Source organism: Poromitra crassiceps, assembly GCF_964638095.1.
Source record: "Poromitra crassiceps genome assembly, chromosome: 6".
Classification (NCBI taxonomy): domain Eukaryota; kingdom Metazoa; phylum Chordata; class Actinopteri; order Beryciformes; family Melamphaidae; genus Poromitra; species Poromitra crassiceps.
The window spans coordinates 53,943,274-53,966,977 of record NC_139627.1 but is presented as its reverse complement, the minus strand read 5'-3'; the positions used below and the strand labels follow the sequence as shown (position 1 = coordinate 53,966,977).

Genomic DNA, 23,704 nt, shown 5'->3' with positions numbered 1-23,704 from the left:
ACGATGCTGGGAACTGGAAGGGAGGGGGAGGAAGAGGAGATACAACAGACTCTTTAAATTGTTTGTTTTTTTCTCTCTGCTGTGTCTGACTCTCCTCACTGTATTAAAAAAAATTAGCACTAATGGGGGATAAAAATGGGATAAAAAAATCAGGGGGATTTTTTTTTTTTACAAAGAGTGACTTTATGCCTCTCTCTGATGTCTTCACTCCCGATTTCCTGGAAAATCTCCTATTCAAATTGACAAAGGACCGCCTCGCCTATCTTGGCTTGACCATACCCAGAGATCCTAAACTTATATTTAAGTTGAACTTTGCGGACTTTGTTTCAAGACTTAACACTAGCAAAGCCGGGACATTTTTACCTACCACAAGGGCCAGAAGAGGGGTCGACTGACCCCTAGTCATTTGAATGAGAGGCTGTGCATTTGCACCTCTTGTGTGGAGTCTCCCTGTCAATTCTATTCAAATGCGAAATTAATTCTATTCAAATGCTAAATGTACTGGCCGGGGAGAGGGGAGGTGTCTCTGCTATCATGGCAAATTTGTCCTCCACAAGGCCGGCAGCCCTTGTGCTCTTGTCATCAAAGCGTAGATAGCGCATGATATCGGTCTGATTTTGAAAATGTATGAACACAGGGTCGTACAACAGACATATTTAGGAAAAGTCAAGAAAGTAGGGATTTGGAACTCGATCGAGTGCAAAGATATATTTTATTGTAACTCACAGGGGTCACGTGACCCCTTTGACGGCCCTTCTAGTGACAGTGTATAGAAAACTGGAAAACCCTGCCCCTCTCCAAGGTTGGCCGTATAAACTCAATTAAGATGGTTTGTCTTCCTAGGTTGCTTTATCCTTGTCAAAATCTTCCCCTCTTTCTCACATCAGGTTTTTTCATAGAACGTCACTCTGTAGTTCTGTCAAACATCTGGAATTATAAGTATTTTAAAAATGTACTTGCAAAAACCCAACTCTGAGGGAGGACTGGCCTTACCAGTATTTAGGCAGTACTGGGCTGCCAATGTTAGGGCTCTGATGTACTGGCAGCAAGGAAATCCGGGTAACTTAAAGTCCCTGGAAACCAAAATCCACAAAAACGTTCTAACTATGTTATTTAGGGTCTTATGTTAGTAATTGTGTGCCTCCGAAATTATTATACATTACTTTCAACCCAAAGCCTTAAAATCGACACTTTTCTACAAGATTCTACAAAGTACTTCCTCATTGAAGACAGCAGTGCGCGAGGTGCTAAAACGCAGGAGCTTATGACGTCATAAGCTCTATATAACCTTTGTACACGCGCGTTCTTTGCCCCCACAGCGCTGTCTGTCTGTCTCCCTCCCACTCTGTGTGCTGTGTTCGTTCGTTCGTTCGTTCTCTCTCTCTCTCTCTCTCTCTCTCTCTCTCTCTCTCTCTGGACTAGTGAGAGAGAGAGAGAGAGAGAGAGAGAGAGAGAGAGCGAACGAACACAGCACACGGTGGGAGGGAGACAGAAGCGCTGTGCACTCGAAGTGGCAGAGCAGAGATTAGTCTCGTCGGCGGTGTGTAGAAACCTCTCCTCTGCCTGCTGCGGCGCTGCTGTGTGTGTGTGTGTGTGTGTGTGTGTGCGCGCGTGCAGACAGATAGACAGATAGACAGATGACCGTCAGTACGCTATGCGCGCAGCAACACGCGAACACACACACACACACACACACACAAACCATCTCTCTCTCTCTCCCTCTCCGAGGAGAGGAGAGAGGTCTGACTGAGAGAGGGAAATTTCCCTGCTGTAGACGGGACACGCCCACACAGTCCGCGGGAGAAAATACACTCTAAAAAATAATTGATTCTCATGACTTTTGCCAGGACTGTCAAACCTAAATTTATATACTTTGCGACGTTCATCATCGTTCAAATTTGGCTGGTGGCTTATTAACATAGGGTGATGTGATGAACTCAAAATGCTAAATAATAAAGAAATATTTCTGGTTTCCAGGGACTTTAACTTCCGGGGGCTCCCTTGCCAGCCATGCTATTTGCTAAGTTAGAGAAACCTGGGACCTTAGACATTTTTAATTTAAGTTTTGTCATGAAAATCTCTGTCAGAATGTTAAACCAAGTTAGGTGTGTTTTGAGTCTACCAGATGTTTCTGTCTACACGTCAATTTGTTTCAATCACTCTTTTTTTGGCTCCATGGTCAGATAAAAACAATCATGCCTGGAGGGAGAAGGGGCTAGTTTTCATCAAAGAGGTCAGATGGTCATTTTGCATCTTTTGGTCTACTGAAGAGGAAGTTTGAGTTGCCCGGCACGAACTGGCTCAGATTCCTGCAAATCATGTTAAATCCAAGATTCACAAGTTTGAAGCGCTCCCAAATGAACATGCTGTTTCCCCCTCACTCCAAGCATCTTATCCCTAGATTTGTATGTCTGTTTGACAACTGCAACATGGCATCCACTGAAAGGATTAGAGGAGCATGGCAGGGGGAACTTGGTATTGATTTATCTGACATTATATGGGAGAGGAGTCTGTCTGTGGTACAACTCTGCTCAGTTAATAGCAGACACCAGCTGATCCAATTTAAAGTAGCTCACCGTCTTCACTACTCCAAGCATAAACTGCACAAGATCTTCCCTTCTGTCTCACCACTGTGTGACAGGTGTCAGGTGTCAGAGAGAACACCATTTCATGCATTCTGGTTCCCTGGCCCTTCATTAACGGGATTCTGGGCCAAAATATTTGACTGGTATTCTAAGACCTACAAAATACCCCTGCAGCCGGAGGCAGAACTCGCCATCTTCGGCTGCTCGGAGTCCTCTCTGAACTTCCCTACAGCTGTGCAACAAACTCTGACACTGGGGACAACTGTCGCAAAAAGACTTATTCTGAAGAAATGGAAGTCCTCCTCTTCACCTTCTTTTCAGGTGTGGCTGATGGACATGATCTCTGTTGTACAGATGGAGAGACTCAGGTCCCTGAGAACCAACTCGCTTAAGAGGTTCTCAACAATCTGGGACCCGTTTTTGGTCGACTTTGACGAGGTTAAGAATGACAGGTGACTGAGGTCGGGGGTGGCAGATGACTCGCCTGGCTGGTATCTCGTCCCTTGCGTGGGATCCCATGCACACTATTTCTTGCAAACACATAAGCACTTTATGCGGCTGGTAGCACCATGTTGTAATGTTGATCCCGATGATGTATGTATTTTTCCCTTTTCCTTTTCGTTTGTCTTGTTCGTATTTTGTTCTATAAAAAATAAAATATAAAATATAAAAAAGAAGCCCCAGTGATTCTAAGGCATGCTGCCTTGCGGCTTTTATAAAATGGTTGCTACATATAGCCTACCTGGTAAGGTTTGAGCAACAACAACAAAATGCAATATCGATATGAAATAATCATTCTTCTGCCAAGCAATGTAGTCCTTCAAGCCCCGCTTCACCAAGGAGACACGCCTGGAAAAGCAGCGCAAGTTACGCCGGTAACAGTATTCACTCTAGGGATGCAGGTGGCGACTAATTTCCCTGACGAAGACTAGTCTATTTTTTTTGACTAATCGACTAGTCTATAAAGTAAGAAAACAGTCAGAAAACAGCCAAAACTGAGCGCAATTTAATCTATAATGTTAAAAGGTTTTATTGCGTGTATTTAAGTGCCAGTTGAAGCATTGCACATCAGAAAACATGACAAGTCACCCAGCGCCGTGTATTCAGGCTCAATATAGTCCATTTAACTTTTGAAAGCCTTTGCCTTCAACAAAGTTGAGTGGAAGCATCTTGCGCTCACGCGTTAGCAGTGCTAGCTATCATCAGGCCCTGCTGTCATTGCGTCCACACGCCTTCGCTGTTATATGCCAGTTTGATCTCACACAGCCTACATACAATCATATTTTGATTAACTGGATCAGAATTGCCAAACTGCGCTGGTTTTATGAGATGTCATCTCCCTTCCGCTCCTTTGACTACTAACTAATAGGGGTGGGGGGAAAAATCGATACACCATAGTATCACGATATTTTGCCTGACGATATTGTATTGATATTTGGACGCCAAGTATCGATATTGCCAAAAAAAAAAAAAAAAAAAACACCGGGCTGCTATAAACTTTTGTTCCAAGGCCAGCAGTAAACAAACGGTAACATATTTTCATTTTGTTTTAACAGTAACAGTTTTGTCATAAGAGTAACTTACAAATTCCCCAGTTACTCAATGGGCTGCACAAGATGTTTTGTGTAAGTGAAGTTGCACTGTTCACAAACGACCTAAGTACAGTAGTCCACACACACATCCAGTTAAGGTGGACTGTAAGTAGACTGTAACAAACAGTTCAGTTTGTCAGGTGCATGCAACTATGACATGACTTTATGAAAGTTGTTGGTCTGTCTACTTGACAATGTTGCTGCAATAAAATGGTTGAAGTCAGACGTACAGACTGGAAAATTGTTCTTATATTAACCAGATGTTGACAAAGTTTTCCTTTGGGGACATCATTTCACAAAAAGTAAGAAATCACAATATATCGAAATATTCAATATATCGCAATATTCAATATATTGCAATATCGGCGATATCGCAATATAGCAATATTATCGTATCGTGGGCATCTGGTGATTTCCACCCCTACTAACTAACGTTACAGCCAATGGTCCACTCCGACTAACATGCTGCTTTGTTTACATCAGGGCATTAGAGGAAGGGGGCTACTGTAGTGGCTGGTGGCTGTGTAAAGATGCAACAGTTACCGCTGGGCGGCATTGTTTATTACTGTATTATGATCATTTCATTATTAGTTTAACCGACTAGTATTTTGGTGCCGACTAGTGATGGTAGCTGACGTTTAAATGTTAACCGACTAGTCGCCTGCATCCCTAAATCCCTCCGTACTAGCTTAGCCACATTATTGCTGAGATATCAACAACCAGATGACGGATTTTAACGCTTATGCCCCCATAGGAAGAGGACGCCATGACTCGAAAAGCTAATGTTTTGCTCAGTAGTGTTTTGAGGCTGACGAACTTTGTTGCAGGCAGCGGGCGTAGCTAACGTAGCTAACACGGCACATTGTGATGTGGTGTCCAAACTCACCAGTAGCGAGCACACTCAATCCAATGAGAACAACTTAGGTGCGAGGCAAAAACAAACTATTTCGAAGAGAGAACAGGCCAGCACGCTCAATGTCCTTTCAAAAGTTTTAGTTTCAGTTTCTGGGCGCAGCAGCAACGCACGTTTCAGCCAAAAGGCCTTCTTCAGCGTTCTCTCTTCTAAGCAGTATGATGTGGTCACAGTTGTGCGTTTATATTTTACAACAAGTATTTTATTTCGAACGTGGCTCAGCCAATCACAATCAAGGATGAGAACTATCCGTTCCATAATGAGGAGTAAAGAGCTTACCGTCCACCAGCACCATACAGGAACATTCAGCTCTGCCTGCTGAGTTCTCTGCTCGACATTTATACTGGCCTTCATCTTCTGGTAGAGCTTTGTCTATGGTCAGAGAGCACAGGCCTCCTGCAAAACACACACATTTAACACACTGTTCATATGAAAATGAATGATCATTTAATTAAAACAGCTGTAGGCTACAGAACCTATGCGGAATTGCGGATGCTGCTGATCAAACAGCAGCAAGGGTAGGTTCAACATCGTGCTTTCGATTTATGGAGGGACTTTATTTGGCTTGTTGTGCTAGCTTGTAGCTTGTTGTGTTAGCTTGTAGCTTGTTGTGTTAGCTTGTAGCTTGTTGTGCTAGCTTGTAGCTTGTTGTGTTAGCTTGTACCTTGGTGTGTTAGCTTTTTACCAAGAAACTCTGCAGAAGAGATGTGTTGTTATCAGAATAAATGGTTGGTTGAAGCCAAAAGTGCAGACTGTGGCAGGCTCCTTTTTAAAGCCAGAGTGAAGATACTGATATCATATGAAACCAGAAGACCTACGGCATCCATTGGTATGGACTTGTCATGCTAGCTTGTTGGGAAGGTTAAAGGCTAAATGACCCCAAAGTTAGGCTCAGTTTTGAGCAGGGAAAAACTCTTTTCAAAATGGTCCGTTGACCTCTTAGGCTCTCACCTCTAGATACAGTATCTGAATGAAAATGGGTTGAATGGGTAGGCTTCCCAAGAGTCTCCCCTTTATATATATATTAGGGCTGTCAAACGATTAATTTTATTAATCGCGATTAATCTTGCAATTAACTATAGTTAATTGCGATTAATCGCATCTTTGTATCGCATGTTAAAATGCCATTATTTTGCATTTCAAAGCATTTTTTATTAGATATTAATCATTCTTACCAGTGTGTCGTGATTGGGAATCAAATGAATGCAAATAAATGTACTTTTTGATCTTGAATTTTAGATTTATTTTCAATTCAATAGAAGTGGAATGTAGACAGGAGGTAACAATGTCTACAAAATATATCTAGAACCGATACTTCCGGCGGCGGCGCTGTGGAGCAGTCGAAACCCAAAATGACACAGCCGAAGAAGGCTGTGTCTGAGCTAAAAACTTTGGCACTTCCATGTGAATAATGGCTCGGTATTGGAAACTGTGTATTGATAACGAGTATATCGCGTGAAGCCATTGGAGCCGACCGGAAGAATGAGTGATGAGTCTCGCGCTAGCTAGCTGGCTGCTAGCTGGCCGCTAGCTACTTTTAGGTGATCGCTCACCTCAAACTCGATGTACTTCGGTGATATTTTAATTCCGTTTTACACAAGGTGCAAACTACGGCTCTCGACTTATCCACTGTGCCATTTGGGGAGTTTTTTAAAGTAAAACGAGCCATTTAGAAGCGTATTGCTGTCGTTCTCTTCATGCCTGCATGCACAAGCAGGAGACAGGAAACCGAACGGCTTGACTACAAGTACGGGTGCGACGAAGGGACAAAATAGCGGCATGCGATTAAAAAAAAAAGCGTTATGGCCGGCCCTTAATCGCATCGCGATTAATGCGCTAATGCTGACAGCCCTAATATATATATATATATATATATATATATATATATATATATATATATAGCCTGCTACGTTGTGTGTGTGTGTGTTCACAAGTCAAACCAATGCAACTGATAGAATGTGCACTGCATGTAGCACGATACTAACGATCTGTCTGGAAAGGCAGATCGTGGAGACATTGTAATTCTTAACGATCTAATATCATATCGCCCAACCCTCGGCTGAAGCATACAAGAGACTAGGGTTGGCACAATGGACGATGGCATCGCCCCTCGTGATGGGCCGACCCCCCATCGACCTCTGAGCCTTCTACATCGGATCATCGTAATTCATTATCTGTTCGAATTAAAATTGTGCCGTTTTAATAATAAAAAAGGCCAAGTCCACTTACCGTGATGCGCGGGGGACGCGCCGGCGGCATTAAACAAGCGCGCCCAGTTCACTTCAGGGAAGCCTCCCCCTCCTCCGCACCACTGCTTCTCTGAACAGGGGGCGCTTGTTTAATGTCGCCGGGGCGTCCCCCGCACGTGTCGTCTGTGTTGTTGTGAAAACTTTTTAAGACAAAGAAGAAACTTCACATTCTTTCCTGTTTTCAACCCAAAGTGAGTACAAGTCTTCAACCGTGAATTTAACTCGCCTGTTTCCAAAGTGAAAGTTGGAGTCGCTGCATATAGATACAGCAGCTGCGTTTCTCTAGCCATTTCTCCTAAACTCTCTCTCATTACATTAGGTTCAAAAGCCCACGCGAATCTAACGTTATATCAGCCAGTAATTCAGTCGGTTTTTTGCCAGCTAGTTAAATTCAACACACACACGTTGTTGGTGAGTAACGTTAACTCATTGAGTGCCAGCCACTTTTGGAAAACGGATGCTCCCAGTGCCAGCCCTTTCAGAGCATTTTCAGTGATTTCTCGAGGCCCACAGAATATTGTGTGATATTACTATGTAAACACCGAACACGGCCAAAGAACGATGAGACTATCTTGTATCATCAGCAAAAAAAAGTTTATTGATATCATTTTCCGTTATAGTTAGTTATGAGCAGTAGAAGATAGGTTGGTTTCAGCAAAAACAGACGTTTCAAACTAGAAGCTGAGATAATGAGCCTTTTGTGAAATGAAGCATTTCAAGCACATCACTGACTCTGAAGCTAATATTTTCTGATGTAGTGACACCTCAAAAATAATTTCCTTCAATAAAAGAGCGAAAACAAAGGAATTTTGATTACAAAATAATATTTTTTAGCTGCAACCAGCAGCGCTGGCCTTCTTGCTGGTCTTGATTTACTGCTGGTGGGCATCAGGTATTCCAGCTTGTGTTTGCCAATCTGTCCATCGAGCCTGCTGTCTGGGTCGGTGTTGAATGGTGCCCTGCGTGCCCCACCCCCCTCCTCCTCCGTGGGAGTGTCTCTGGTGGCTCTCTGCTCTGAAGTGTGCTGCACGCAGAGATGGGCAGTATTTGAAATACTTGTATTTGAAATACGTATTTCAACTACTTTTTTGTATTTTGTAATTTGTATTTGGCTGGGCAGAGAAAAATGAGATGTAATTTGTATCAAGATACTTTCAGATCTTGTATTTTGTGTATTTCAAATACATAAAATACATTTTTCGTTTTATTCTCAAATTGACACATGTAAACATTGACACAGGTTTAAACTAAAGATGGAGAAATTAGTTGTACTAAAAACAACTACCGGTAAGTGAACTAAACTGAAACCTGATATGAATAAACAGAGAAATTACTTGTACTAAAAAACAACTAACTGGACTGAACTGAAACCTGATTTGAATAGGAGAAATTAGTTGTACTAAAAACAACTAAGTGAACTAAACTGAACTGAAACCTGATATGAAAAGATGGAGAAATAAGGTGTATTGAAAAACAACTAACTGAACTGAAACTTGATGTGAAAAGATGGAGAAATTAGTTGTACTAAAAACAACTAAGTGAACTAAACTGAAACCTGATATGAATAGATGGAGAAATAAGTTGAAAAAACAACTAACTGAACTAAACTGAAACCTGATATGATTCAGAATAGATAGAGAAATAAGTTGTACTGAAAAACAACTAACTGAACTAAACTGAAAGCTGATATGATTCAGAATAGATTGAGAAAGAAGTTGTATTGAAAAACTAACTAACTGAACTAAACTGAAACCTGATGTGAATAGCTGAAGAAATTAGTTGTACTGGAAAAACAACAACTAACTGAACTATACTAAAACCTGATATGAATAGATTGAGAAATAAGTTGTACTGAAAAAAAACCTAACTGAACTAAACTGAAACCTGATTTGAATAGGAGAAATTAGTTGTACTGAAAAACAACTAACTGTCATAAACCTGATTTGAATAGATGGAGAAATTAGTTATACTGAAAAACTATAACTGAACACCAAAGTACCCTAATGAAAATCAAAAATGTCTTTCTGTTGCTACAAGGATGTCTGAGCTTCACTGTGCATAATGATGGCTGTGCAGATTTTGACACTAGAATGGTGTTACCACTGCTGATAGTGGAAAGTTGTATTCAGTGAGTGATTGTTCTTTAGTAATTATGTTCTAGATAGCCAGGTTGTTTTGGATTTTGTTTATGAAGCAGAAGGAGGGGAAGTCATTTTAAGGATGTAAGGATTTGAACAAGAGTCCAATTTCATGGAAGGCCTTTTTTGTTTGAGATGCAGTTTCTCATCGTTCCTCTCACCGATTCACAATTTCACAACCTTAGACAGGATGTGCATCAGGGCATTCAATTCCTGAAATGTAACCTTTTCTAGTTGTAGAAATATGTTTGCACCTTAAATAAATACTGTGACGACAAGTTACTGACATGGTGGTGAATGTGAAGTTGTTTAAAGGGGACCTACTATGCCTTTTACCTATTTCAGTTATTTATATATTGTGTTATGATGTCAGATATCTATGGCTAAACATAGTCAAAGTTCCAAAACTTGAGGTTAACATGCAGAAATGCTGCCTTTAAGTCAAAAGCCCTCACAGAAGGTGATTAACAGCTGAGCTGAAGGAGAAATTAGTTCTACTGAAAAACAACTCAAACTAAAATGGAAGAACTGCAGTGTGTTAGGGAGTACACATACTGTGACAGAGGACTAAAGAGAGGATTTACTGTCTAAGGAAACCAGAAAATTTCACTTTTGAATAGCTGAAATCAGAGAATTAGGACATTTTCCTTAAAGAAATGTCTCTAAATGATTAATAGATCATCAAAATAGGCAATTCATTTAATATTTGGCAATTCATCTATGAATTGACTAATCGTTGCAGCTCTTTATAAGTTTTTATAAAATGTATTTTCATGTATTTTCAAAATACAAAATACGTATTTGTATCTCAAATACATTTTCAGACAGGTATTTTGTATTTGTATTGTGATACATTTTTTGAGCAAGTATTTGTAATTTGTATCAAAATACTTTATGATGTATTTTCGCCCATCTCTGGCTGCACGCAGCCTATTTTCACAGCAATCCGCCGTTTTTGTCGCCGGCTCCCAGCGCTTCCAGCTGAGAATAATTAATCTTTTCAGAAAGACGCTCGTGTCGGGTGCTCCTTTTCTGGCAACTAGGTAATCATGTGGAGGGGCTATCGCAACAGACAGAAAGGCTCAATTGTGGGAGCAGATTGCCTGCTGTTCACAGGCACAGCTAACGTTACAGCATGCATCGGTTTCCGTGTGCCCACTGCCCACGGCTTCTTCTCTGTTTTTTTCCTCACCTTTCTCTAATCTGGAGAGCACTGTCGCCACCTAATGGGTCCGTAAAATAGCTTATACACCTTCAACATCCACCATATTTTTACAGGAGATGCATCAGGCTTTGATCCACGTCCCACCGTCAAAAAACGCAATTGACGACTTTAGTCGTCATTGGCACTCTACGTTACTATTTGAATTGACGACTTTAGTCGTCATTGGCACTCAATGAGTTAACGTTAGTTTTGCGCCGTTCAAATTGCTATAGTGACAGCCACTGCCCACTTCAGTCTCCTGGCTCTGTGCTGTAGCACAGAGCAGAGGCTAATAGCCTATTCAAGCCCGCTGGTATCATGTAGAGCTCAGGCTCAGCTGTCCTGTTAACGTCAATGCATTACAGCAACGCAGCGACTTAATAAATAATTAATTATTCCCCCAACCCCCACCCCAATGATGATGCCATCGTGCAAAACGATGTTTCACTGTAAAACAATCACGATGGGGATTTTGGTGACATCGCACAACCCTACAAGAGACGTTTGTGCGCACATGAGAAACATAACAATTATGGTTAAGATGTGCTCTTTTTTATCGTTTTTAAATTGTCTTTAACACATTCTGTAGTTCACACATTCTTTAGGCCAATTTCACACATTCTGGAAATCATCTCCCGACCCACCCAGTTGTGTCTCCCGACCCCGCGGGGGGTCCCGACCCCCACTTTGGGAACCACTGGATTAGCAGAGAGGAAGTAACAGGTGAGGACTGAATGTGACACTTGGGAGGATGATTGACTGTTAATATGGCAATGAAATATCACACACACACACGCACGCACACACACATACACGCACGCACGCACGTGCACACACGCACGCACGCACACGCACACACACACACACACCTGTGTTACTATTACTGTGACGACAATTCTATAACATTTGACCTTTAAGATGTGACAAAGTGTCACTATGGAGGATATTCCTGCCTGCTGCCAGCGTACGCATGTGCACACACACACACACACACACGCGCGCGCGCACGCGCACACACACACACGCACACACACATGCACACCCACACATACATGCACACACACACACACACACACACACACACACACACACACCCACACCCACACACACACACACACACACACACACACACACTTGAGACGTGTGACGAGAGCGGGGCTGTCCTGTAGACTGAAATAACAGAGGGGGATTAGTGCTGTCTACCCCACATGATCACACACTGTATCTACCCCACATGACCACACACTGTGTCTACCCCACATGATCACACACTGTGTCTACCCCACATGATCACACACTGTATCTACCCCACATGACCACACACTGTGTCTACCCCACATGATCACACACTGTGTCTACCCCACATGATCACACACTGTATCTACCCCACATGACCACACACTGTATCTACCCCACATGATCACACACTGTATGTACCCCACATGATCACACACTGTATCTACCCCACATGATCACACACTGTATCTACCCCACATGACCACACACTGTATCTACCCCACATGATCACACACTGTGTCTACCCCACATGATCACACACTGTATCTACCCCACATGACCACACACTGTATCTACCCCACATGATCACACACTGTATCTACCCCACATGATCACACACTGTATCTACCCCACATGATCACACACTGTATCTACCCCACATGATCACACACTGTGTCTACCCACATGACCACACACTGTATCTACCCCACATGATCACACACTGTGTCTACCCACATGACCACACACTGTATCTACCCCACATGATCACACACTGTGTCTACCCACATGACCACACACTGTATCTACCCCACATGATCACACACTGTATCTACCCCACATGATCACACACTGTATCTACCCCACATGACCACACACTGTATCTACCCACATGACCACACACTGTATCTACCCCACATGATCACACACTGTATCTACCCCACATGACCACACACTGTATCTACCCACATGACCACACACTGTATCTACCCCACATGATCACACACTGTATCTACCCCACATGACCACACACTGTATCTACCCCACATGACCACACACTGTGTCTATCTACCCCACATGATCACACACTGTGTCTATCTACCCCACATGATCACACACTGTATCTACCCCACATGACCACACACTGTATCTACCCCACATGATCACACACTGTGTCTATCTACCCCACATGATCACACACTGTATCTACCCCACATGATCACACACTGTATCTACCCCACATGATCACACACTGTGTCTATCTACCCCACATGATCACACACTGTATCTACCCCACATGATCACACACTGTATCTACCCCACATGATCACACACTGTATCTACCCCACATGATCACACACTGTGTCTACCCCACATGATCACACACTGTATCTACCCCACATGACCACACACTGTATCTACCCCACATGATCACACACTGTGTCTACCCCACATGACCACACACTGTATCTACCCCACATGATCACACACTGTATCTACCCCACATGATCACACACTGTATCTACCCCACATGATCACACACTGTATCTACCCCACATGATCACACTGTATCTACCCCACATGATCACACACTGTATCTACCCCACATGATCACACACTGTGTCTATCTACCCCACATGATCACACACTGTATCTACCCGACATGATCACACACTGTGTCTACCCCACATGATCACACACTGTATCTACCCCACATGATCACACACTGTATCTACCCCACATGACCACACACTGTATCTACCCCACATGATCACACACTGTATCTACCCCACATGATCACACACTGTATCTACCCCACATGATCACACACTGTATCTACCCCACATGATCACACACTGTGTCTACCCCACATGATCACACACTGTGTCTATCTACCCCACATGATCACACACTGTATCTACCCCACATGATCACACACTGTGTCTACCCCACATGATCACACACTGTATCTACCCCACATGACCACACACTGTATCTACCCCACATGATCACACACTGTGTCTACCCCACATGACCACACACTGTATCTACCCCACATGACCACACACTGTATCTACCCCACATGATCACACACTGTATCTACCCCACATGACCACACACTGTATCTACCCACATGATCACACACTGTGTCTACCCCACATGACCACACACTGTATCTACCCACATGATCACACACTGTATCTACCCCACATGACCACACACTGTATCTACCCCACATGATCACACACTGTATCTACCCACATGATCACACACTGTATCTACCCCACATGATCACACACTGTATCTACCCCACATAATCACACACTGTATCTACCCCACATGATCACACACTGTATCTACCCCACATAATCACACACTGTATCTACCCCACATGATCACACACTGTATCTACCCCACATAATCACACACTGTTGGGAATCCTGAAGGCGATTCCTTTATTGTCCCCCACCAACGAGAGGTCTCTGGGGAGGGGGGTCACTGAGTGAGACATGGGGACATGGGAAACATGGGGAATTCACACCGGCATGTGCCGGGGACACAAACAAACGCACCCAGCGGTCTGCGGACCTCAGTGAGGCTCAGGCCTGTTGATTTGACTCTTGTGCTGTCAGCTAAGCTGGAAGACGCCGATTGCCTTACATCATGTAACCTGACATGTAACATGTTTGTTTACCTGGCCACAGCACTAGTGTCTGATATTCTTACTACACAGCGGCATCGCCATTATAGCTGGCCGAGAACGCGCAACATTATTACCAGACCAGAGTAAAAAATATATATATATTATTATTATTATTATTATTATTACGCTATCGATAATCGATTAATCGATAATTTTCCCGTTTTTCGATTATGGAAATTTTTCAAAATGAACATCCCTACTATGAAGCGCTTTTCAATCCGCCTGGTAATGGTGCTCCGTGAGGGAAGCGCATAGTATAGCTGGTTCAATCACATTGATCAGGTCTCGATGAGGTTGCAGACGGGTGATCTTTTCTGCACGCCGGCCGAGGACGAGGCGCCTTCCTCGTTAACCAGGCTCGGATCTACGCTGTTCAAGTGGTGAATCATTGGCGTCTAGCCGTGTTGTACTTATAAATGGCATCACAGTTCTTGCAATGAACAATGTCGTCTTTTAACTCGAAATGGTCCCAAACAAAACTTTGCTTCGCTTGCCTTATTTCCTCGTCTGGATGAGTGCTGACAATGTGCTTTTTGCTGTTCTTCTCACCGCAGCAAGCCCAGTAAGACCACGCCCATAGCCCCACCCAGAGTGTTCAGTTCAGTTGTTTCATAGTCCCATTGCGCCCTCACCTGGTTGCGACCACGTAGTGAAATCCTTAGGCTTAGTTTCAGCACATTTAACACGTTCACTGCCAATGACGTGTTTTTACGTCAAACAAAATCCAACCGTTCACTGCCAATGACGTGTTTTTACGTCGATTTTGTTTTTTTGACGGTGGGATGTGCATCTAACCCTTTTACATCTCTTATATAAGTATTGGACGTGTACAACGTGTACAACCCATTCCACCGACCCACTAAGTGGCGACAGTGCTCTCCTGACTAGAGGAAGGCAAGGAAAAAGCAGTGTGACGAAGCCATTCTCATGAAAATGGATTGGCGAAAACGCTTTCGTTTTCGCGCTGATTGCTGGCGATGCGGGATTGCAAATTTGCATAATAGATTACGGGTGGAACACACTTTGAAACACGCAGCATAAATATGACCAGAATCGCAAAAGCTTCATCAAAGCTCTCAACCAAAACTCCAAGAAGCGAGCGAGTCCATCCAGACTTCCTCAAAGAGCTGCCGCGCAGACAGGCAGCAGCAGCAGCAAAGCAGCGAGACTGGTGACAAGCTTGTGACATGGCCGCTGCAGCCAAGAAGAACGCCCACGGAGGGAGGAGTTGGAAGCAGAGGGGGGTTTCCTGCTGTTATGGAGGAAATTACTGTTCAAAACTATTGTTTAGATGTCTGACGTCTTACTGATGCCAAAAATGAATGGTTAAAGTGACTGTTCTATCGAATTTCACAAAAAGCCGTTTATCTCGGAATATAATTTTTCTGACGCTGAAACCATGCTGTATTCAACTGCTAATGCTTACATAACTACTAACTCTACAAACTAACTCTTTTAGACAGAGAAAGCACACATTCTATTAGTTCTTTTGAGATATTGTGTGTTCACAAAATCTTTGAACACACAAAAAAGCAGAAAAGAATCCTCGGGTCTTGAAAGATGAGCCAGAATCCTCAAAAAAACCCTCTGGCAGAACCTACCTACAGTAAAAAAAAAAACGTCTGGCAGTGAATGTGTTAAGCCTATTTGATTTGATTAAAAAAATATTTTAAAAATCGATAAAAATTCCACATGATCGAATCAATTCCTTAACGATCAATTGTCGATTTTTGATTATTGATGAACATCCCTAATCCAAAACCTTTATCTAAGGACAATTATCCTACTTTATAACTTTTTTCTTCTTTTTTTTGCGGTTACTGTGACGGTTTGATTGGCTCCACTAATTTGTGCAGTATGGAAAAAGAAGAAAAAGATCGCGGCAGCCCTAGCTGCAAGCACTAGCTTCTAGCCATTAGCTAAAGAGCGCTAGCTACACACACCCACATACATTTGTCACCGACAGAAATGTTACACCGCACAGTGAAACGTCACAGCAAAACGACATGTAGGACCTGCTGCCTGCTACAGCAGCAGTGTCAAGCTAGCTAGAGTTAGCTAGGACTAGACAGGAAGTGGGGGAGTTTGGCCTTCAGAGTTAAAGTGTAGATTGTAAGTAACACTTTTGAGAAAAAACTATAATAATGCTGTCTTGGTCTGTGCAACGCAACATAGTTAGAAGAGAAGTATAATACTCTAGCATAAAAGTATCTATAATATAATAGTATTAGACAGAGGCCTACTATGTGTAAATATTACTATACTAGGTCTTGTTATGAATTGTATTGTAGTGTACATTGTTTAATGTATGGATTCATTGTATTGATTGCCTTCTTATAAATGATTGTGTACTGTATTGAGTAAAAACATGGCAATACACCTACAGATGTAAGCCCAAGCCTAAAGGGCAGTTTATAGTACAGTGACCATGATCACATGATCATACCCTATCATCCAATGGACAGAAGATCATGGTCGGTGGACCATCATACATCCGGGGAGCAGAGAACAGAATATATATATATATATATATATATATATATATATATATATATATATATATATATATATATATATATATGATCAATCAGTCCTGTCATTATCCCAACTTGTATCTCAAGTCCACTCAGCAATCACTGACTGACACAAGGGTGGAAATACATCACTGGTGGGGAACATGTCACACACACACACACACACACACACACACACACACACACACACACCACACACACACACACACACACACACGTCTTGCTGTCTAATGGCCCCCTTGATACACTGTAAAGAGCTGCCTGCTATTTATACATAATGTGTGTGTGTGTGTGTGTGTGTGTGTGTGTGTGTGTGTGTGTGTGTGTGTGCGTGCGCATGTGTGTGTTGTCCTATGTAAAGTGATCTGTTCCCATATGAAATACCAACAATGGTCTGATGGCTGTGTCATACATCACATCCTGTCTCCCCTCTGTCTCTCTCAACTACAATATGAGTAGAGCTGGGTATTGGTTCAAATTTCAAGAATCGATTCGATTCCGATTCACAAGGTTGCGAATCGATTAATTTCGATTCAATTCGATTCGATTCGATTCCGATTCGATCGATTTCAATATGTTTATTTGCGGTAGTGGGTGAAGTCTAGGGATGGGTACCGTTCACATTTGAACCGATACCGGTACGATACCGGTACCTGGAATTCGGTACGGTACCCAAAACGGTACCATTTTCGGTACTTTACACGCTCTAATAACAAAGAAATTACAAACAAGTTCATTTCGTCTATCTATTATTAACTATTAGTTTTTCTTATTGAAAGACTGTGTGTATTTTGTCATACCTGACAGTTTCGACTGCTGCTTCCTGCAGTCTTCCTCAGAGACGTCACGTGATGTTGTTGTGACGTGCTGTATGGCTGGTTTATGAGGGGTTGGCCATCCCACCTGGATAGGTAGGATGACCATGCCCCCTGCATAAACTACCGGCCAGCAGGGGGCATGGTCACCTATCCAGGTGGGATGGCCAACCCCTCATAAACCAGCCATACAGCACGTCACAACAACATCACGTGACGTCTCTGAGGAAGACTGCAGGAAGCAGCAGTCGAAACTGTCAGGTATGACAAAATACACACAGTCTTTCAATAAGAAAAACTAATAGTTAAAGAAATTACAGTTGTAAAAAAAAAAAAAGTCCAAACTTCTCAGAGAGAGCGGTCGGTATTCACTAAAGCCTTCATATCTCAGGCTCTGTAGCACATAGAAACATAAAATAAAAAGCATTTGAGAGCTTAACCCTTTGGCTTTTCGTATTATATTTGCTCTAATGTTCATAAAAAAAAAAGATCTTTAACCCCAAAAAATAAAAATAAAAAGATTCTAATGCATTTTAAGAAATGTTAATAAAGATTACGGCAAATGTAACCCTTCCAAATAAAAAGCCACGGGTTTAAGCTCTCAAATGCTTTTTATTTCATGTTGATAGCTACTATACAGGCTGAGGAAATACGTTCTGTTGAACCCTTGACAATTACTACAGCAACGTTAACGTTAGCGTTAACGCTAACGTTAACGTTAGCGATCTCTGTTTTGCAGTCGTTGTGAAGACAGTGAAAAGCCCCGTTATCTAACAACCACAACGGCAGTGAAACAACTTATCCAGCTAATTAAATAACGTTACCTGATGTTGTAGTCGATGCCTCTCTCAACGTTACAGCTGAGGAGGTACTGCTAACGTTAGCTGCGGTGCGCTGCCTGCTTCATTCACCCTCACAGCCTATCTATGGTAATACGTTACAGTCTTCAGCATTTAGCTACTGTAAATATATCTTGTGTTTGACCATGCTTCCTCAAGTTTGAGGTGTTTCCCTGGCCAGCTTTGCAATTCACATCACCCAGTGTTGTCTGAGTCTATCTTGGGAAAGTGTAGCCACATTTTCCGGTGGTCCCATTTGTTGATGTTTCAGGTAGAGTGACGTACTGACGTAACGCGCTCTCGCGTGTTGCCTTAAGGTTCCGTCGGAATTTCTATTTTACCCACTCTCTTCTATTACTCAGATGCGTTCAAGTACCGAAATGAGGTACCGTTTTATGTCATGTGAACTGATACTCACTTTCGGTCGGTGCCTGTAAAAGTACCGAGTTCGGTACCCATCCCTAGTGAAGTCTCTCGCTAGTGTTGATGTCCAGTCACAGTGTGATGGCAGAGAAATGTGTGTTTGTTTATTTGCTGCGTCGCGTGTAACGTTAGTTAGACGAGGCCCACACACACACGCACACACACGCACGCACGCACGCACGCACACACACACACACACACACACACACACACACACACACACACACACACACACAAACAGACGTGTTATGTAATGGCACATGCTGACATCACAGCAGTAGCCTGTACTACGAAGCTAGTTTAATGCCTTATCCGAGTAAGTTTGAGTTTAAACCTGGTTTAGCCGTACTACAAAGCAAGTTAACTTTCAATCACCATGGCAACTGACGCTGCAAAGCTAACCTGGTCGCGACCAGGTTAGCTTCAGAGGATAAGATCAAAATCCATGACAGACCCATATAATCGGCTCTCTGGAGTCACTCACCGTTCATATAAGATCGCCATATGAAAAATAGATTGCAGTCAACTGAGAATATAACAAGAAAAACATTTGTGGCTCTGTAGGCTACATAATTAAATTAAGCCTACTTACCACTTTATGTCTTAACAGCTCAACGATGCGTGGAGAAATATGATCACCGCACAGGACCGCAATGGAAATAAGCCGCAAGGCTTTATTGTGTTTTTATCCTGGGTGAACCTGTCTGTTGACTTTTTCACCAAAATAAATCAATCAATCAATCAATCACTATTAATCACCGCAGCGCATATCATGAATGGACCCTCAAATGGAGTGAGGGTGATATTCTCCTACATGCCAGAAAATCCGCATCGTCTCAATTCAGTTCAGCAGTTTTCTCTTTTATAGTAGGCTATTAGGCTTTATACTAGGCTATTTTATATATGAATTATTCGATCAGTGCAACCACACACATGAGTGATAGAGATCATTATTCATTGAGCATGCGTTTCTAAATCTATGGTCTAAATAGGCTTACAGATTGTGGAAATGTATAGACTGAGATTACATTTGTTGCTGCTGTATCAATGCAGCTGTATCAGACAGAAATCGCTGATCGAAGTAAATCAAATGACTGATGTGAATACAAGCTGCTGCTTTAGACAGCCCTTCAGCAGACTATCCAACGCGGATTTTCATTCTGACATTAAATCGCGGATACATTAAATATCCGCTAAAACTCTGATCATGCACTGCGCTTTCATGGAACGAGGGAATGGGTGTGGAAATGGGTGTGGGCGTGGATCAACTCAGCTGTTCATACTGTGATTGGCTAGCGCACCTCTTTCGCGTGGACGCGCGCCTGTGCACGAGCGAAAAACGTGCGCGTGCACAGGCAGATCCCAGGTCCACTTACCTAGTAAAAAACCAGCGTCGTAGTATCAGTTAACTAGATAGCTTTGATCCTGTTCAGTCAAACCAGATCAAAGGGACTTATCGCGGATCTGTTAAACTAGTTTCGTAGTACAGGGCTCAGGTCACATCAAAACATCAAATATAGAAGACAGAAATTCCCGGAATAAACCAAAAGCTCGAGTGAAAATGAAGAGACTCCTATGCCGGGGACACACCGGTACGCGGAACTTGCGTGCATGCGCCGCGCAGCGCACCTCTTTGCCCGCTCTGCTCGTCCGCTATATATTTTGCCCCAGATCTACTGTCTTTGTTATCATGGGTAGTAAATAACGACAAAAATATATAAAGTAATATGTTTGGGATAACTGTTAATGGCTACCTTCGGCGTTATAAAATGCAATTGCATCATATTTAAGTCTGTTCTCCTCCCGTTTTCCCAGAGCGTGCTGTTGTAGAGAGAAGGCGAGTCCTAGCTCTCTACTTGTTGCTCCGCAGGCAACGAGCCCCTAGACGCCGCTCCCGCTCTCCAACTGCTCTCTCTCTCTTTTCACACTTCCAAAGGGGCAATCAACAACGTAAATAAACATTATTTCACTTTGAAATTGTTTTTATTTGACGAATGTCCGGTTTTGGTGTTCCTGTCTGCGCTGATCTGATCTGTTCAGCTTGACAGAGTCGCTCACGGGCGCAGACGGCCGCGCAGGAAAATAGAAATCCAGGCTATCTTGCGCGCCCTGAGCGGCCGCTGAGCTGAGCTGAGCTGCGCGCAATTCAGTGTGGACTGACAGATCTGTTAACATGGTGTCCTAATGAAAACTGGCTGCGCACAAGGTCGCGAATGGTCGCGCCGCGCAGCTTACATGCAGGAGTCGCGTGCGGGGTGTTTTCACCGCTACAGTACCGTAAAAGACAGTAAATCATATGAAATAATAAAACAATAATATAACAATGCTTATGCTTGTTATATTATATTTAGGGCTGTCAAACAATACATTTTATTAATCGCGATTAATCGCGATTAATCGCATGTTTAAAATGCCATTATTTTGCATTTCAAAGCATTTTTTATGAGATATTAATCATTCTTACCAGTGTGTCGTGATTGGGAATCAAATGAATGCAAATAAATGTACTTTGTGATCTTGAATTTTAGATTTGGAATGTAGACAGGAGGTCACAAAATGTCTACAAAATATATCTAGAACCGATACTTCTGGCGGCGGCGCTGTGGAGCAGTCGAAACCCAAAATGATACAGTCGAAGAAGGCTGTGTCTGAGATAAAAACGTTAGCACTTCCATGTGAATAATGGCTCGGTATTGGAAACTGTGTATTGATAACGTGTATATCACGTGAAGCCATTGGAGCAGACCTCCCAGTGGTTAGAGGACCCGCGCATCCGAGACTCTGAAGGAATAATGAGTGAGGAGTCTCGCACTAGCTAGCTGGCCGCTAGCTACTTTTAGGTGATCGCTCGCCTCAAACTCGATGTACTTCGGTGATATTTTAATTCCGTTTTACACAAGATGCAAACTACGGCTCTTGACTTGTCCACTGTGCCACTTGGGGATTTCTTTTTTAAGTAAAACGAGCCATTTAAAAGCGTATTGCTGTCGTTCTCTTCCATGCCTCCTGCACAAGCAGGAGACAGGAAACCGAACGGCATGACTACAAGTACGGGTGCGACGAAGGGACAAAATAGCGGCATGCGATTAACGCAATTAAAAAAAAGAATAACGCGTTATGGTCGGCCCTTAATCGCATCGCGATTAACGCGTTAACGCTGACAGCCCTAATTATATTTACTCTTATTATATTTTATTTTGGTTTTAGGTAGCCTAAATACTTTTATATTATTCACACTACACTGCTTCTTTGCACTCCAGACCTTATAGTTACTATGTATGTTAAGAAAAAAAAGTTTTTATTTAATTTTAACCACTAACTCTGCTGCTTCTGACTTAATGTTTTATTATGCCTTCTCTTTGGTTATTTATATTACTATTTAGGGGTGCACCGATCAATCGACACGCAATCTGTATCGGCCGATTTTGACCTCAAATATGTGATCTGCTGCTGCAGATATTTCTTTATTGTCGCCGATTGCATAGCCGATCATGCTGCACGTGAGAAACATGAGGCAGCCCATTTTCATGTCTTCAATGTCTATCGTTTAACTTTCATATTGTGCTCTAACGTTTATATCATTGTGTTGCAAAGCACACGCTTTGCTTTCGTCAGTGTACTCACCTCCACACACCACACCAGACTGTCAACACACCCCTTGCGTCTTTGAATCACACACATCAGCTGGTGATTAGAGCAGACTCAGCAGAGAGAAGTTACCTCCAGTCCTCCCGCCTACTGAGGCATTTGCATGCTGGTAAGTCCGTGTTTCATCCATATTTGCGTGTATCCTCCTAACGTTAATAGCTCCGGTTAGCGTTAGCCGCTTTAGCTTAATCGATAAAATAGTTTACTTGGGTCAAAGTTATTTTCTTGTGTAACAGGGAAATCCCGGAAAATGGAGTATTTTTGTTGAGTGAACTGAACTGCATTGAACTGGTAACATGGACATCCCGAAGTGGAACGATTTTTGTTCTTTTATAAACTGAACTGAGGGAACTGGACTACTAGCCATTTAGTTCAACACAGTCTTGTGCTCCAATTATCTCACACACAAAAAATCATGTTGGCGGTTTCCTTTAGCCTACACAGTATAAAATATTGATGTAGAAAAAAAGAAAATGTGCTGCACTTTCAATTTGATGCATGAAATGTAGGCCTATATGTAAAATGGGCACTGTTCTATAATAGACTGCTATAGCTGCTTACAAAATAAATAAATAAATATATATATATATATATATATCGGTGATCGGTAATCGGTAATCGGTGATCGGTCGATGATCGGTTGGGCAGATATTTCTCATAGGTGATCGGCAATCGGTGATCGGTGGCAAAAAACGTGATCGGTGCACCCCTATTACTATTTGACTTGCTTCACTTTGAGGGTTGAATTATGTCAAGTTGAGTTGGCACGGCATTGGTAATGATGTCGCGTTTGCGTTGTTTTCAAGTATATAACAATAAACTTGAAACTAAGGGTGTGCAAGTCTAAAGTCCAAAGTCTAAAGTTAAGTTAGGCTAACAGATGAAGCCTGTTGCCATGCCAACAGGGATACAGACAGCTCTGCAGGCTGTGTCCTTGCTGTTGGCCAGAGGGAAGGAGGTCGTGGAGCGCGGTCAGGACAGTTAAGAATTAGTTGAGCCTTATTGATCTATATTGACCCTATTCTCTCTCCTCCTCTCTCTCTCTC

General features: G+C 42.6%; 1 protein-coding gene across 1 annotated transcript in view; it reads right to left on the bottom strand.

Annotated features, from left to right (window-relative positions):
- LOC310777977 (myosin light chain kinase, smooth muscle-like) overlaps positions 1–23,704 on the bottom strand; it is a gene marked incomplete at both ends in the record, with an annotated part of 130,041 nt that overhangs the window by 37,739 nt on the left and 68,598 nt on the right. The window contains one exon of the mRNA XM_083638307.1: positions 5,370–5,486. Within this exon, the coding sequence (XP_083494433.1) occupies positions 5,370–5,486 (117 nt within the window). The remainder of the gene's footprint in view (positions 1–5,369; positions 5,487–23,704) is intronic.